This window comes from Monocercomonoides exilis (assembly GCF_001643675.1).
Source record: "Monocercomonoides exilis strain PA203 chromosome Unknown scaffold43-869231, whole genome shotgun sequence".
NCBI classification, from domain to species: domain Eukaryota; phylum Preaxostyla; order Oxymonadida; family Polymastigidae; genus Monocercomonoides; species Monocercomonoides exilis.
Genome location: NW_027150588.1, coordinates 850,980 through 867,764, shown reverse-complemented (window position 1 = coordinate 867,764; position 16,785 = coordinate 850,980). Strand labels below are relative to the sequence as shown.

At 43.1% G+C, this 16,785-nt stretch overlaps 4 protein-coding genes across 4 annotated transcripts; 2 read left to right on the top strand and 2 right to left on the bottom strand.

Moving 5' to 3' along the window:
• Nucleotides 1-1,762: 1,762 nt before the first annotated feature.
• Nucleotides 1,763-9,294, bottom strand: MONOS_18043 (uncharacterized protein; the record flags this gene model as incomplete). Its single annotated transcript, XM_067871023.1, has 4 exons — nucleotides 1,763-2,366; nucleotides 2,459-3,655; nucleotides 3,738-6,365; nucleotides 6,437-9,294. 4 exons carry the CDS (start codon nucleotides 9,292-9,294, stop codon nucleotides 1,763-1,765), a joined length of 7,287 nt encoding a protein of 2,428 aa, XP_067722222.1.
• Nucleotides 9,295-9,320: 26 nt separating this feature from the next.
• On the bottom strand, nucleotides 9,321-12,740 carry MONOS_18042 (uncharacterized protein; the record flags this gene model as incomplete). Its single annotated transcript, XM_067871022.1, has 4 exons — nucleotides 9,321-10,111; nucleotides 10,261-10,518; nucleotides 10,566-11,593; nucleotides 11,656-12,740. The coding sequence occupies 4 exons, from the start codon at nucleotides 12,738-12,740 to the stop codon at nucleotides 9,321-9,323; spliced, it is 3,162 nt and encodes a 1,053-aa protein (XP_067722221.1).
• Nucleotides 12,741-13,318: 578 nt separating this feature from the next.
• On the top strand, nucleotides 13,319-13,774 carry MONOS_18041 (uncharacterized protein; the record flags this gene model as incomplete). Its single annotated transcript, XM_067871021.1, has 1 exon — nucleotides 13,319-13,774. The coding sequence occupies one exon, from the start codon at nucleotides 13,319-13,321 to the stop codon at nucleotides 13,772-13,774; it is 456 nt and encodes a 151-aa protein (XP_067722220.1).
• A 1,986-nt stretch (nucleotides 13,775-15,760) lies between these two features.
• Nucleotides 15,761-16,330, top strand: MONOS_14818 (uncharacterized protein; the record flags this gene model as incomplete). The annotated part of the gene is made up of 2 exons (XM_067867651.1): nucleotides 15,761-15,994; nucleotides 16,079-16,330. The coding sequence occupies 2 exons, from the start codon at nucleotides 15,761-15,763 to the stop codon at nucleotides 16,328-16,330; spliced, it is 486 nt and encodes a 161-aa protein (XP_067722219.1).
• Nucleotides 16,331-16,785: the final 455 nt, after the last annotated feature.

The window sequence follows — 16,785 nt, the reverse complement described above, 5'->3', positions numbered from 1 at the left end:
TGGTTGAGTGAATTTTAAAATCTGACAAATATGTGATATTAAAAAAAATGATATATTTTTCTTTTTAAAAAATCAGAATCAAGTGAAATATATTCATATTGATTTTCAGATTGAAATAATTATGAACGCAATCTCACTAAATTTTGTGTGAATTTTTTATTCCGTTTCTTTTATGCAATACGCTCGGAAATTAAAATAATAAAGTTTCGATGATAAACAATTATTTCTTTTGATGAAGTGCCAACGAAAAATTATGTGCACAAACACTTTGCTTGCTATTTTTGAAAACTTTTTCACACGCGAACAGACTAAAAATTATTTTAATAATAATTTTTAACACGGCAAAAGTGGCATCAATCGACACCTATTTTGATCACACTCATTACATTCATATTTATGTTATTTCTTTTCTTAAACAATCTCTGAATTGAAGATTTTTAGTGTTATACGACTAATTGTTTTCGCGTTTTATTTGCTATGGTTAAGAAAAGGTAAAAAAAGTTAGGGTTTTCCTAGAAAATCTAATTATTTTTGTAAATAAATGATAAGAAAGAGATGATTTTTAATATTTGAATATAGTTATTTTTCTAAATAAAATTAGAATATATGGATGATTATTTTTGAAATCATATTTTTTGAACAAAAATTCGATTTGATAATATCGTTTTGAATATTGATAAATGGACACAGGAAAGTGATAAATCCTATAAAGACAATCTTTGTATTCCATTTTCATCAAATATTGGCTTTTGACACAATTGAAATGATTTTTCATTTCAAAGATTAATTGATTCTCTTTGACAATGAATTATCAAAATAATCAGCATCCCGAAAAAAGTTATGATTTCAAAAATAATCACCCATATTAAATATTTATCATTTAATATGTTGGGAAAATGATTATGGATGTTAATTTTAGGGTGTCGGTTGAGTTCACTCTTACCTTTAATACAAATAACTATCTTGTTTTTTCAATAAAAAATATAATCACAAATTGGTTTGTTGAATTTTATTAAAATGAATAAGAATTTTTTTTTTCAGTGATTTTTCAGAAACACTTTTGTTTATGTGCTAACAGTCAAACAATTAAATAACATCCAAAAAAGTGTGGAATATTGCTTCTAATATCATCATAAATTCAAGTATTGAATTAACAAATAAAAAATTATTATTTGATTTTAAATTGAAACAACAATAGAATTTATATTTAGTTAAAACAAAGAATTTTTTGAATCATAATCGTGCTTTCTTGATTGATTTTTTCTCCCGATTTTGAATCATTTTTTTGGTGAATTTCTTTGAAATGAAAAATACTATTAATAACATAATTCAACTTGGAAGAAAGCCAATGCCTCAAAAATAGACATGTGCTGAAATGCAGAGTGTATGTGGCACGTGCATGCAAATGCCATGAATCAGCCAATAGAAGAAAAGGCACGTAGAAGAAATCCTTTCTTCACAAACAAAAAATATAAAGGAAAAAATAAAAGAAAGAAAAGAAAAGAGAGCAAGATAAATTCAAGCAGATATCGCAATTGTGCGTGATGACGGGCATCTCACCATATTCGTCACACAAAATGCGGCTGCAATCCATCCATTCATTTGCTTCCAATGCTTCTTCAATGGATCTTCTATCTGTGAAATCTTGTGTGACCAATTCCACTAGCCTCTTCTTTTTCCGTTTCTCTTTTCTTTGTCATTCCATTTTCAAACATTGTTATGCTCATCCGTCAAAATCACGCTCACTTTAATTTCTGCCTTCTCAGTTGCTTCCTTCCCCACTGAACCTGCTGTATTTCCTGTAGCTTCCTGATTCTTCCTCCAGCCCAATCGCATCGGTCACTGTGAGCATGACTGTCCCGGCCGGGAACAGCCCAATTAGCACCCGCTTCACATCTGTCAGAGTGCACCTGTCCCTCGCCTCTTGCGAAAAGCACCCTTTCACCAGCCCTTCCAGCCTGCTCCCTTCCAGTCCTCCCGTCTTCGGCCGCTTTCCTTCTTTCAGCCACATCCCCGCCACCTCTGCTTCATACTCGCCAAACGGGATCTCCAGCGTCAGACTCTCCCACAGCATCATCCCAATCGAGAACACAACTGTCTTCTTTGTGGCTCCCAGATCTTTGTTCATCAGCAGCTCTGGCGCCTTCCACCGCAGACACTCTTTCCGGTTGTCATCCTCATCCTCAAAGGCCGACGAAGGTGGTGGTGATTTTGAGAATCTCTCGCTCTTCACAGAAACATCAGAGGAAGAGGTGACAATTGTCGAGGTGGAAGAAAAAGTGGATGAAGTGTCTGAGTCTGAGGAGCAGTCGGAGTGGAGTGCAATGCAGATCACCATGTGCTCAGAAAACAGCACGATGTGAGGGCTGAGGTTGGCAAGAGAAGGCAATTCCTGTTCTTCATCAAATGAGTGGAGGGCAAGGTTGGCCACCCAGAACAGGATCTGAGCAGCCGAGACCTCCGCTCCTGCAGAGTGCCTATCGCCATCTCTTTCTTCTCATTCCTTCCATGAAGCAACATGAACAGCGAATCCCTCAAGTCCACAATGAGCTTCTCATGTGGCGATGAACAGGCCATTGCATCCACCAGATTCGACATCGATGAGGTGGTTGGACACAGATCCTCTCCTCGAACAAATGTTGTGTCTGTGTCTGTAGTGTCTGTTGTTGAGGTGGATGAAATGGATGGCGATGGTGTTCTTTTCCTCGTCTCTTCCTCATCTTCAACCTTCTCAAGCATCCATTGAGGGATCTTGTCTGAATCTCTCCCCAAGATGTATTCTGTTGAGCCACTCTCACTCAACAAATGCTCTGATGACTCTGAATGTCCCAAGCTTTTCTCATACACTCTCTTCTTTATCCTCTCTTCATTCTTCTTCTCTGCCTCCCTCTCAGCTCTCCTCCACTGCTCCTCGGGTGACATCTCCATCGTCACCATCTCAAACGCTTTCGGATCCTTCTTCACTGTGTCTTCAACAATCACTTCCAGCTCTTCTGTTCTTCTCTTTTGCTTTCTCCATCGGACTATAAATATAATCAATGTTATTAAAAGAATTACTACTACTGCGATGCAAACAATAACTGGCCATGATGCATTTGGGCTTTGTGCTCCTTCTGTTATTTTCTCATCGCCAAAGCTCTTCTGCTCGCTCCTGTTCTTCAGGATGAAAGAATCAGTTGGTCGCCGAATGCTCTCGTCTCCAAACAGAATGCACACTGACACTTCAACCTCTTCCGATACTCCATTTATTTTTGTGGAAGGTATCCAGCTGTGAATCTCAGTTTCAGATTTGTAGTCGCTCTCATTCATATTTTGCTTTTCTATTTGAGACTCACTTCCAATTGAAAAAGCTATCTGAACTGTCAGATTGCATGGAAGAAGAAGCCTTCCGATGAATGTGAGCTCTGTTGTAATTTCTCCTTTTTCCATCTTCACCGACTCTAGCACAGGGATAAAAAATGATGATGCTCGCTCTGAAGCAATTCCACCAAGCACACAATTGCTATTTGCAATCCACATGGATGTGCTTGGCAACATGCCGTCTCCTCCTTTCAGGCTTGCGATTGACAGCATGCCACGATCAGCGCATGCTATATTCCTTCGTGCAGATGGATATCCTTTCACCTTTGCATTGTTGTCCCGAAACTCCCTTGATCTATCATCACATTCCCTCCAGACACAAATAATCCCCGATTGGCGATTCTGATATGGTGGTGCCTCTTATTATTGTCTCAGACTGTTGCAGGGCAACTAGTGATCCATTCCATTTGCATATCTCGCTTCTTGGCGTCTTTGACTCCACGGTGTCGTCCATTCCTTTCCCGCTAAAGCTGCAGTATTCAATTTCTGTTTCATGGCATCTATCAGAAGATAGCAACATGCCATTCTGCACAAGTGCCGAGCATCTGCTAAAAGTGATGTTTCGCATTCGCAGATTTGTTAAGCGCGTAAAACAGAAAAGTGTTTGCTTTCTTGCCTCGATTGATATATTTTTAAATGAGCCCATTGAAAGAGAGTATTCTTCACTGTTTCCACTCCTCTCACCAGCATTTATTCCCTGAAAGGCAAACAGCGCTCCACTGCCGCACACAACATCATGGCACTCGACTTTTTCCATGCCCAATAATTCGCATTCTTTTACAAGAATCGCATCACATGCACAGAAAAGCGATTCCATGATTAGGGAAGTGCAGCGCAGCGTTGATTGTCCTTCACATGCTATCAGCGGACATTCTGACGATATCTGTCTCAGTGTTGTGTTTTCCAGTTGCAGACATCCCCTTGCCTCCACTTGCACCAAAATGGCATTTATCTTGGTGGAATCTCCCATCTCTGCATCGCTTCGAAACGAGCACCTTGTCATTTGTGTTGTGCCTCTGCTGCACTCCACAAAGCATCCATGACCACGCATGCTCTCTGCACAAACAACAAACGAAATCCCCCTGAAGAAAACTGCCTCCGAACACAGCACCACATACTGGCGTGTGCATTCCAGTTGTGTGCCAATGCGCAGAAGTGCAGTCTCTGATCCCCGCGATCGTATCGATACATTTGCCACGTCCACTTCCTTTCCAATCAACCCTTCTCCAACAACCACAATCTGGCTTTCAAAGTCATATGTGAGATGGCCAACAGCATACCCAACCGACAAGCATGGAAGCGCCTGAGTTCCACAGTTTTTGCTGTCTTCACTTGCTGATCCATCATCCGAGCTCGTGAAGATCGTGTCATTCTGATATATCACAATAAACTCAATCAGATTCACTGCCTCCACACACAACTCTGCTCTGTCTATTCCAAATATTGCATTCAGCCTGTTGTACTTCGATTCTCTCAGATCAAACTGGAACTGCGTCTCGTTGATCTGCTCTTTGATGTTGTTGCACTCCACAAACAAATCCCTCCCGATATGCGCAATGTTCGAGTCGAACTTGATATTAGCAAAAAGCATGTTCAGGCTTCCTGCATGCACAGCCTCAACATAGAAGCCGCCTCCACACCCATTCTGTGCCGAACAGCTGCACAGCCCAATCGTCGAACCCCTCACGTCCAAGCATCCGCCAGAGCTCAATCGAAACAGAATTGCCCCTCCTTTCTGCGAATTGCTGCTTGTGCACATTTCAAGCATACTCGAATTAATGCAAAGTTTGCTTCCACTGCCTCTTCCTCCAACAACCACAACGCTTCCGCTCTCTCCGTTGTTTGTGATATTCTTGAATGAGCACTTGTTTAATGAAATCCCTGCTCCAGCGTTTTTGCTGTTCATTTGCTCAGAGTCGTCATCTCTCATGCTAATTATGCATCCTTCTTCAACATTTATCAATTCTGCACTGACAGAATCCAACACACAATCCACATGAGACGCTATTTCCATCAAACTTCTTCCAAACGATGAGCGGCTCACTGTCATTCCTTCCAGCAGCACAGCCCCTCTCAGCACAACGACAAATGAAGCGCTATTTTCCAGCAAAGCTCTGCCGTTCATCCAAGCCTCGCAGCTCGTCAACCTCAAGTTCCCATCTTCGCTGACAATCACCCCGTTTTCCTCGTTTGAAAACCCCTCTGCCACAACAAACGAGATCTTTTCAAAACAAAGCACCCCTGCATTTCGCATGCACACGTCATGTTGTTCGTCATCGCCCTGCACGACGCAAAGCTCAGCTCTTGATTGCTCCTCTTCTTCCTCCCCAATCGACTTCACTTCATAATCCGAAAGCACCCCATTCTCCTTGTAGTTGCAGCCTCCATCGATCACAACTATTTTTGTGGGGGACTCTGACTCAAATTGCTTCACCCCGTGAGTCCAGCTCCTGCACGGATCCTCTGCTCCTCCACATCGCAACAAGTCATACCCGGCTCGAGCAATGTGCACTGTGCTTCCTTTGTACTGCACAAGAAACCTCAGAAGCGTTGTTTCATTATGCACTGCATCGCTTCCCATCAGCCCATTGTCATCTTCCTTGACAAAATCCAACGAAAACATGAAGCTCGACTTTGTCACTGTGGCATTCAGGTCTTTACACGCAACAAACATGTGCTCCCCGATTTGTGCGTGATTCGCTGCAAAATTGACACTTTTCAGCAGCAAACAATTAGACTGAACGGCTTCTTTCCCATCAACATACAAAGCGCCCCCTTTCCCATTCTCTTCAGTGCATGCACACCCTTCCAGTGTGCATCCCTCCATCTTTACCGAATCACCGCCACTCGTTTTGATTTGCATCAGCCCTCCTTCCTTGCTTGATCTCGTTTGAGCCGTGCTGAATGAGCTGTTTATCGCACACATTGTGCCACGAACAGAAAAGGGAGCAGAAGCATACTCGCCAGACGATGTGTACGAACTGCTTTCAATAACAAGCTCGCCCCTGTGACTGATACAGCCACATATTGAACTGCAGCGCCACTCGCTTTGGATATGGAGCAGTTGATAATCGACAGCAAAGAGCTTGCAGACGACGAAGCAATCATCGAACGAACGGCAGATGATGCTGTTGGGGGAAATGAGAATTTGATTGTGCGGAACAACAGCGCCTTGGCATTCCAAAACACTGCACCAGATATCCCATCCTGGATGTCATGTGAAATGTGCAGTTTGCTGTATTCTTCTGCTGGCAACGAAGCAACAACAAATGAAGACATATCGTATCCGCGACTGACTGTTGCACCCTCCTGTATTGCCAGCTCCTTTGGATCTGCGTCTGCCTGCGTGTTGCAATAGCCTCTCCAAAATGACTGGCAGGGATGCATCAGCACCCCGCAGCCCAAAGTGTCATACCCTTCGCTGGACACAACAGCCTGCATGCAGTGCGCCTGAATAAGAAACAGCCTCAAATCCACTGGAGAGGGAAAGCGCGTTGCATCAATACCCTTCAGATCAGCAGCCTTCCCGTCGCTCCCACTTGCCAGCTCAAACCTGAACCTTTCTTGTGTCACCGATGCATTTAGTTCTACACATTCCACAAACATGTCCTTCCCCTCAAAGGCATCATTCTCACTCAACTGAATATTTTTGAAGTAAAAATCTCCACCAAACCCGGCACACAGCTTGACGAACAGGCATCCTCCATAACCTTTCTCATTGTCGCATGCCCAATGGCTCATTGCCCCAGATTCTATCTTCAGCTCTGCTTCCTTGCTCATTTCGCAGCAAGCAAAACTCCCATTCACTGAACTTCGCCCACAACCCTCAAGCGCACACTCCTCGCCCATCATCAAGCTCGACCCTTCCTTCACAGTGACAAATCGTCCTTTCTCTGCTCTTGCATGGCTCACGTTCATCATGCTGAATTCCACCCGAGCATTGCCTCTGCTTTCAAACATATTCGGGCCATCTGTTGCAATGTGGGAAATTGTGACGTTTTGGCAAACCATTTCTCCACCAAGGCAAAGTCCAATCCCACATTCATTGCAAAAATCAACACTTTCAAACTGAACAGAACTCATCTCAACTGCACCTCCGGTTTCATATACCAGCCATCTTGTCACCTCTGATTGGTCTTCATCTCCTCCTTCGCCTCCTCTTCCAAATGCACAATCTGTCACTGCGCATCGTCCGCAGCTGATAGCAAAGACAGAATTCAACTCAAAAGAAGATACCGAAGATAATTGTGAAGAAGTTAATGCTGGCGAAAGTTCTGTTGCAAATCTGAAAGTCAAGCCTCGAAGCGAAAGGGATATGTTTTCATGAGACACACATAGCTGCCCGCTTTGTTTTATCTCCAGCTCTGGGTGAATTGCCTTTGCCCCTTCAATTGCGAGCGATGAGTCTCGATCAATAACTGATCCCAAAAATGTGCCCGACACAATCCTTATTGTGGTCTGATTTTCGTTCATTGCTTTGAACCCATGCAACACATCGCCACATGGTGTTTCTTCGTGCCCACACCCCTCTGAATTTATCACTGTTCCATCAACAAATACAATCTCCTCGCCTGCCGGAAAAAGCATAACTAATATCGAAGTGTTGATTACCACTCCAGAACTCTCATCATAAACCCAAAACCGCTCTTTTTCATCATCCTCTTCGACTGTTCCTTCCCACAACTCCTGATACAGCATCTTTCTCGCCTGCGGGCAAATCACATACACATCTTTCCCCACGCTTGCTTTGTTCTCTGCAAATGTGTTGTGCTTCATGCTGTACTTTACACTCACATCCACAAACCGAGCAAACAACCCTCCCCCAAACCCTGCTTCTTCATCCACCCCATTCTTTTCAAAAACGCACCCCTCAATAATCAGCTTCCCATTTCTCATCACCTCCACAGCTCCGCACCCTCCCCTTCCAGCATGCTCCCCACAACTCACATTGCCAAATGTGCTCCCTCGGATCTCGCACTTGCACCCTTCTCCTATTTCTCCACTGAATGCCCCTCCACTCCCTGCTGTTCTCGACACGTTCCAGATGCTCAGCCCTTTCATGTTAACGGATGCGCACCCGCAAAACCACACCAAGCAGCTGTCTCCAAGAGCAGACGAATTCATCCAAGAATCATTCATGCTGAGCAATCCACAGCTTTGCCCACACACAACTCCTCTTTCTCCTTCCACAGAAATACCCTCAAACTTCACCCCACTTAGCTCCACTTTTGAGTCCAGCCCTCTTCCATCCACAAGCCCATGTTGCACAGCACACAACTCCATCGCTGAAAAATCATCCATCACAAGCATCCCTCCTTCCACACTAACAAATGAATAATCAATCCTCCTTGAGTCTGCCTCAACCTTCGCCAAACACCTTCTGAGCTCCAGTTTGTCTTTGCTGCACCTCAGAAAGCTTTCACGTTGGTAGTTAAATGAAGGCGGCATCCCAAATGAGACATCTTCAAAAGTGATGTTCTTTTTGGTCTCTATCAACCAGTCGGATTCTCCTTCTCCTTCTCCATGGACCATTCTTTCGTGGCTGTTGCCTTGGGTGTTGATGGTCATTTCTTGAGCATCCAGAATTATGGAATCGCAAAACCCAAAGTCTGCAAGAAGCGTAACCACCACGTTTTCCGATCCTTTTCGCAGTGCTGCAGCATGCACAATTCCTCTGCACGGATAATCCTCAAACCCGCATAATACATAATCGCACCCTTTGTCTCCAACAAACACATTCCCTGCGCTTTCTCGAAAGAACACAACAAGCGGAATCGGATTCTCTCTTGCTCCATTTTCCATCCCCATCAAATCCCACAGCCTGGGCGACTCTTCAACTTTCTTCATAAAGTCAAAGTTGAACGAGCCTTCATTCACCACCATTGATAAATTCACACACGAAACAAACACATTGTTTCCTCCCTTGTCAGCCATGTTCGCTTTTTCCCCTTCTCCAAATTTCACCCCGCAATTATCATATCACTTGCCTCTTCAATGCACTTCACCAGCATTCCTCCTCCAAATCCCTTCAATCCGCCACATTCGCCAGCCAGCGCTCGGCATCCTTCAGCCAGCATTCTATTCCCACTCTCTCCGACACGAAGTCTTGCTGTCTTCGACAACTCCACAAAGCATCCTCCTCCGCTTCCTCCACTCACAGTGCAGTTCTCCATGTTCACATCGTTCAGCTCAAGCACCATCCCTTCATCCAACATCCCAAACAGCACACATCCTTTTTCTCCGTTCCTTGACAAGCCTCTGAACGTGCAGTTCCTCACTCCCATCCACTTTCCCAGCTTATCTGCCAGCCTCACGCTGCCTGATCTGTCATCTGCCCCTTCCTCTGAAAATGTCGTGTTTCCTATTTCCAGAGTGCCAGATGATGCATAGACAACGCATCCATCTGTTGCTTCCGAACCCTTTGCATTCATCATTGTGCATTCATCCATGGTGCAGCTTCCTTCTCCTGTGATCCAAATCATGGCTCCACACGCACACACAGCATTCCTGATGGTCACATCATTCAACGTTGTCTGCCCTCCTGTGCAGGCGATCATGGAATATGCAGCTGTGAGTGACGAGCGTACACTCAGAGCGCACGAGCTCAATGTCAAGACTCCACTTTTCGTGCATATTAGATAAAACCTCGTGTTCAAGCTCGCTGGCCCAGTAATCTTCAGTCCCGTAAATGTTGTCGCACAGCTTGTCTCTATCATCCCATCCTGTTTCTTTGCAGCATTTTCGAACACGTCTATTTGAGAATATACTGATGTGCCGTTCAGCACAAATACTCCGCTGACAAGACTTGCCTCCGAGTATAGCGGCACAGTGTTTGATATTGATGCGTTGAGTCCGTTTTCCTCCACCCACCGAGCCATCACAAAGTCCATCGTTTCGCACCCGTGTCCAGCATATCCACATCTGTCGAAATCTTTTTGTTATCTCCACCAACCATAACTGGCTCAGGGTCGTCACGCAGATACAGCACCAACGGGATTGCATATGTGCTGTTTCCTCCTTCATATCCCTCAAGCTCCTCTTCATTTGTGGTGTCAGCCACAAATCCGAGTGTGGCTTTTGTCACAGAAGCTGTGAAGTTGGGGGCTGTTAAAAACAGATTGTGTCCATGCCTGTCTGCTTGACATCCATCAAACTTCACTGCATTCAGCCCCATATTCACGTCACTGCTATTTGTCTCCAAATACATCCCTCCTCCATATCCCCACTCCCTGCTGCAAAAACTGCTTTGCACTTGCTCACAATCGTCTCCATGCTTCTTCCAATCTGCAGCTTGCTTCCGCCTTCCAGCACCAGTCTCAGCATTCCCCCGTTTCCTCTTGGGCATGTCCCACTCATGTTTCCTCCATCTACAACCATTTCGCACCCCACTCCCAGCGTTCCGCGAAGGAAACACCCATCTCCTTGACCAGAAAGAGAGCAGTCTACGCTTGTCTCGCTCACATTGGTCTTCCTGGCTTTGTTCACAACAATCATCGGCTGCTTGCTTCCGCTGCTGCTTTCAAACGCACTCTTGCTGATTTTTGCCGTGGAGCCATCGCGAAGCACAATCAACCCTTCTTCTCCCCAGCTTGTCGTGTCAGCGAACGTTGCCTGCATCATCACCGTTTCAGACTCCGTTCCGCTGCACCTCACAAACGGCTCCACCAAAAAGCACAAATGCTCCACAACAACACTGCTCATCAGCATCTTCCCCTTTCTCACACACACAAAACAGAACGGGACAGACAGCACATCCGCATCGCCGCTCACCCGCGATGAAGAGAGCGTCAGCGCACCATTCCCTTCCCCTTCGACTGCAAACACACAAGTCTGCGACTGTTTCAGTTCAGGCTCCAAGGCAAATGCCACAAGTGATATCTGCACACTGCTCCCCACCTTCACCATCTCGTACAGCCCACTCTCGTTCCCAACCATCCTCACCTCCGACATCCCTTCTTTCCCGCTCAAGTCATATCCCTCTGCTCCATCAAGCACCAGGCACTCTCTCCATGTGTAGCTCTTGTTGTACAGCACCAGATGCATCCCTTCCTGCTGCCCAAATGCATAGTCCATCGTCTTGCACTGATACTTTGCAAATCCACATGCACTCACATCCACTCCCCGTCTCCCACACTCACTCGCGCTTCTCGCAGCTGCAGGAAATACACCAGCGGGATTCCAATATTCGGTGTTCTTCCATCTTCTCCCTGCATCTCTTGCTCCGAGAAATACTCTGGATAGAACGGAAAATGTGCTTGAACAGTGCTTTTCTTGAGGTCCGGAGATTTGACAAACACATTTCGCCCCCAATCCGCATTGTTCTCCTCAAACAACGGGCGAGCCACACAGAAGTCTTCGCCTCCATCCTTCAGCACCAAACATATCCCTCCACCTCTGCTCTCTCCAGCAAAACCTCCTTCCCCACTCCGTTCTGCCCAGCATTGCTTCATCCCTGTGACTGAACTTTCTGATCCTATTCTCGCACAGCTTCCTCCAACCATCTCCACCCAAATCGCTCCGCCATCCCCCGCACTGCACCTGCACCCGGTCATCGTCACATTCCCAAACTCAAACATCTCTCCTGCCTCCAACGCCTTCTCTGCCACTCCCCCGTTTCCATTTCTTCTCGTTATCTGAGTTATATTCCCGCCTCGAACACAAACACTTCCTTCAGCACTCCACATCAGCAGACTGCACCCTTCCAGACACACATTCTCCACTTGGCAGTCCTCGATAGCAATCTTTCCCCTCCCTGCCACAAAAAGCGGCTCGTGAAACGACAAATCCACAGAGTCCGCTTGTATCGTGCAATTCTTTACATGCGCCAAACCCTCATACCCATCCACTGCAAACAGAGACGAACCCCTCGAATTTCCTGTATCATGAATCACTGTCCACCCCTCCAACTCCAGCTTCCCGCTACCCACACTGAACAGCGAGCCGCTTTCCACATCCGACCGAATCGTTCCATGTTCCATTGTTGCATCTTTGCTTATGCAAATCTCCAGCCCGGAGATGCTCACAGCCTTCTCCACACTCACCTCGCTGCACACCACAACCCCTGTGTGTCTGTGGCTCACCCACTGTGTCACCGCAAACGCGATTGTCCTGCACTCTGCTCCATTCTTCCCGCATCCTGCATCATCGCTTCCCCCAGCTGAGTCGACTCTCAGAGGATCGTACACTGCAGGCACATCTGGGAGCCACCCTGCTTTGTCTCCGTTGCAATACACTCTCCCGGTCTGACTTGATGTCGAATATGAATATATTATCCACTCTTTGGTTGCATTAACTGTATTATTTGCTCTAAAATGGATATCATTCCCTTCATTTGTTGGGGATATGTTATTATCAAATAGGCAATATTTTATAAAGATCATTTTATTTGTATAAAACTCAAAACTGAGTGCTCCGGCAAAACCGTTTTCCACTTTTGAATCTTTGATCAAACTGTTGGTTATAGAATCATTGAATGTTCCATTGTATAAATGAAAAGAACCTCTTGATACAATTGCTTCATTTTTGTCGAACAAGCAGTCAATAAGTTCCAATTTTTTATGCTGTTCAATGTTAAATGCTCCACATGTGCGAGAAAAGCAATTTTTGAACTCGCATTGTTTCCAAAAATGTGAAAGCATTGAAAACAGCCAAAGCTCCTCCAAAAGGTTGAACTGATGAACAATTGCATGAGCACCCATAAAACAAAGTGTTTAAAACAGTGCAATTCGCTCTTGTGAATGTGTAAACAGCACCTCCTCTTGGCATATTTTCTCCACAATAAGTTATTGAGCAATTTGTGAAAGTGCAACTTCTGAGTGTCAGAGAAGCACTCCCACCAACATTTAGTGCGCCTCCATTCCGTGTCGCTGATGTGCATGATTCAAATCTGCAACTGTCGAACTCTATTTGTCCACTCGAAAACGAAGGCAGTGAAGTGTTGAAGCATTGATCCTTTTGAATGTCATGCGATCTGAGAAACGAAGAGTTGAACACGACTAACTTTGCGAGCCTCGTTGCACTCTCATCAACACTCAACAGTGATTGGTCACAGTCAACCAGCAAGATGCTGGAGACAAGAGATTTCTGGAGATGGTTTGCTTCTGAGAAAGCAGTGGTGCTGCTGTGTGCAATGTTTGTTGACACATTCATAAACACCACGTTTTCCATCGACATGTGCAAAAGAGACAGCGAACCAAACACAGACAAGAAGGGTGGAGTCGACAAGCACGAAAACGAAGTGTCTGACAAAAGGCTTTGCCACAGCCAATTTCGCCCTCTGCACTTTCTTTCCACTCAACAAGCGATGAAATCGAACGGTTTTGTGTTCGGAACAGCAAACTCAAATTGCAGATCTCTATCCTTCCGCCTTCTGCTTCACAAAATCTGGAAATCGCCTTTGCCCCAAATGACATAGAAACCTGCTTCAGAAAAAGAGACGAACAAGATGTCACTATCTGACACTGTCTTCCTGTGGGAAAGAAGGTGACTTTTGAGGCACAAAAAGTGCTGTTGTGCATTTCAATGAATGTGTCGATGGTCGAAGACACCGGCTTTGTGAAGTTCTTTTCCGCAATTTCGTTTTCGTGTTTCAAATTTGCATCTTCATCAACTGCAATGGACGGAGCACTTCTTCCTACTGAAATCGGTCCATTATCCATCTCGTCAAGGCCAAAGGAAACAACCCTCTTGCTGGCACTTTTTGAAAGATATTCAATTCTTGTGTTGGCGGCTAATTGAAAGGATATGGAAATGAATGCAGATATCAGCAAGCACTTGTCGAGCATGGAAACTTAAAACAGAAATAAAAGTTTTTTCCAATATTGGGTTTTTGATAACCCATTCTTTTTGAATCTTTTTTGTTTTTCAAACAAATTCCTTTATGTTCAATTAAATATTGATATGTGAAAAATATTTGTTTCAAACTTTCTTGCTTCATGAGATGTGATCCACATTATATTTACCAAAATTTTTCACTATTTTTGATATTTCAATATTTTTTTGGAATAAAGATGAAATACGGATTGTGAAATAAAGGCTGAAAATGTTTCGAACATTCCTTATTTTTTGATAAACGCAAGAATTCTGCATTATGTGATAAATGGAAAAAGAAGCAATTATTCAGGTGAAATATTTATATTTTCATCAAACATTCAAAAAAGGATCATCAAATTTAAATTAATGATAGTTGATACATTCCTTGTTGAGAAAATAACGCATTCTCTGAAAGCATGTGAAGCATTTTTCATTGTAATCTTCTTCCCCATCTTCTTCTTCACACTCAACAAAGTCATCATTGTCTTTTTCTTCTTCGTCTTCTTCGTCCCCAGCTAGATGAATTGGACATATTTTGTTCATTGTATATCCTGTTCATGGTAAAATGGGGAAATTTTATCAATGAAGATAATCAACAAATACAAACGTCCTTGTTTTTCCCATTTTCAAAATAAAAAAAGGTTAACAATGAATGTAAAAAAGGCTTTTCTTTTTGATAATTGAACCAAAAGTGAATATTCAACGAGAATGAATATGTTTGCACAACATAAGAAATGAAAGCCTTTTGATAATTTTTAAAGGAGAACACAAAAATTGTGTCCAGGTGATAAGGATTTTATATTTGTATCAAAATCTGTTTTGATGTATAATTCAATGCATAAGACTTCAATTTAATGTAATGGTTCATTTAGGTTTTGTGATATTTAAAAATACGGTCATATTTTTATTAGATCCTATTTTTTTAAAATCAATTATTAAGCCACCCACATTTCGATTAATTCGTAGTTTTTTTGGTATTTTGGTAATTATTTTTTAAATCATAACTTTTTTCGGTGTTATTATTCTTTAGAAAATTCATTTTCATTTGCTGAATAATCGTCAATTAAACATCAAATGTTTATTATTCGTTTCAAAAGCCAAGGTTTGACTAGAAATTATTGCAGCTGCATCATTAAAAAAATCTATCACTTTACAGGGTCCATTTATAAATATTCTTTTTAAGTGTCCAAACCGAAATTTTTGTTAGAAAAAAATATGATTTCAAAAAATAATCACTCATTTTTGAAAAATATAAGCAATTGAATAAATACATTTAAATGTAGAACCTGTTTCTTATGGGGGGAGGGGAAATAAGGGGGTTTAAAGCCTCCCGTTGAAGTTTTTTCAGTTACAGGTTGGTTCTAATGTATGAAATTCAAAAAAATATGCATTTAATGTATAAAAAAATTAAATTTCAATGAAAATTGAAATTTGCGATAATAAAATTTATTAACTGGCTCAATGATAATAACCCAAAAATTAAAAATGAAAAAGGAAGTTGCAAGGAAATCTACTGCGGGTCAGATGAAGCTGCGGGGGGGAGATGCTGTCGTTCAAATATCAATTATTTCGGAATCCGCTGGAGCGAATGGCGCATATAGTTAATGATGGAGCTGTGCGCATGGTGGATGCAAACAACAGCAAAAAATTCAGCAAAACACGAATCAAGCGTGCTGTGAAGGCTGTTCGGCAAGGCAGACTTGTTTCAAAAATTGGAAGACCTGCTGTGGAAATTGGCGAAAAAGAGCAAACAGTGCTGGACGAAACAAAAATTGAATCACTGTCTGGAGCAAGCTTAACCATCAAGAAAATGCGTGAACTGGTTTGCATAAATATTCTTTGAAATGTATTAATTAATATCAAACGGATCAAAAACATTGTTTATGTTTGTCAACCAGAAAACAAGCCAGATGTTAAAATTTCTGCGTCAGTTGCCTACGATTTCATCAAACGACATCCAGAGTTGAAGATATCAAAACCGAAAATTGTTGACGAGAACAGGCTTTTGGTATCATGCCAACAAGTTTCAAAGCCCTGGGATGATATTCTCAATGGATTTCATCGAACAAAAAATAACAACAATGCACTGATATTTAATGTGGACGAGTCATCACTCAGAGTTCCCGATAGCTCCTATCGAAATGTTGTTCATCTATAAAATTCAAAATCCAGCTTCGCTTAATCTATTGAGAGAATCACGAATTCTACACTGATTGCGGCGGTTGCAGCTGATGGACAATCACTTTCTTCAGTGATTCTGTGCCCGAGTCTCAAACTTCCTGATGACTTGAAGCCTCTTCAGTCTTCAAATCTTGAGATTTAACCGAACAAATGCAAATGGATGAAATCTTCAACGTTTAGGAAGTGTGCACTTTCAATTCTTCTCCCTTTGATCAAAGAAATAAGACAACACATATCACTCGACGAATCACACTGCTTGCTTCTTATCGACTCACACGTTTCTCGTGCAGATCAAACAATCTGGCAAGAATTCAAAAAAGAAAATGTGGATGTTGTGATAACCGTCACTCAAAGCACATGCATCCGCCAGCCATTTGACCGAGGAGTGTTTGCTGTCCTGAAGTCTGAGATGAGTTCACAGTTCGAAGCACC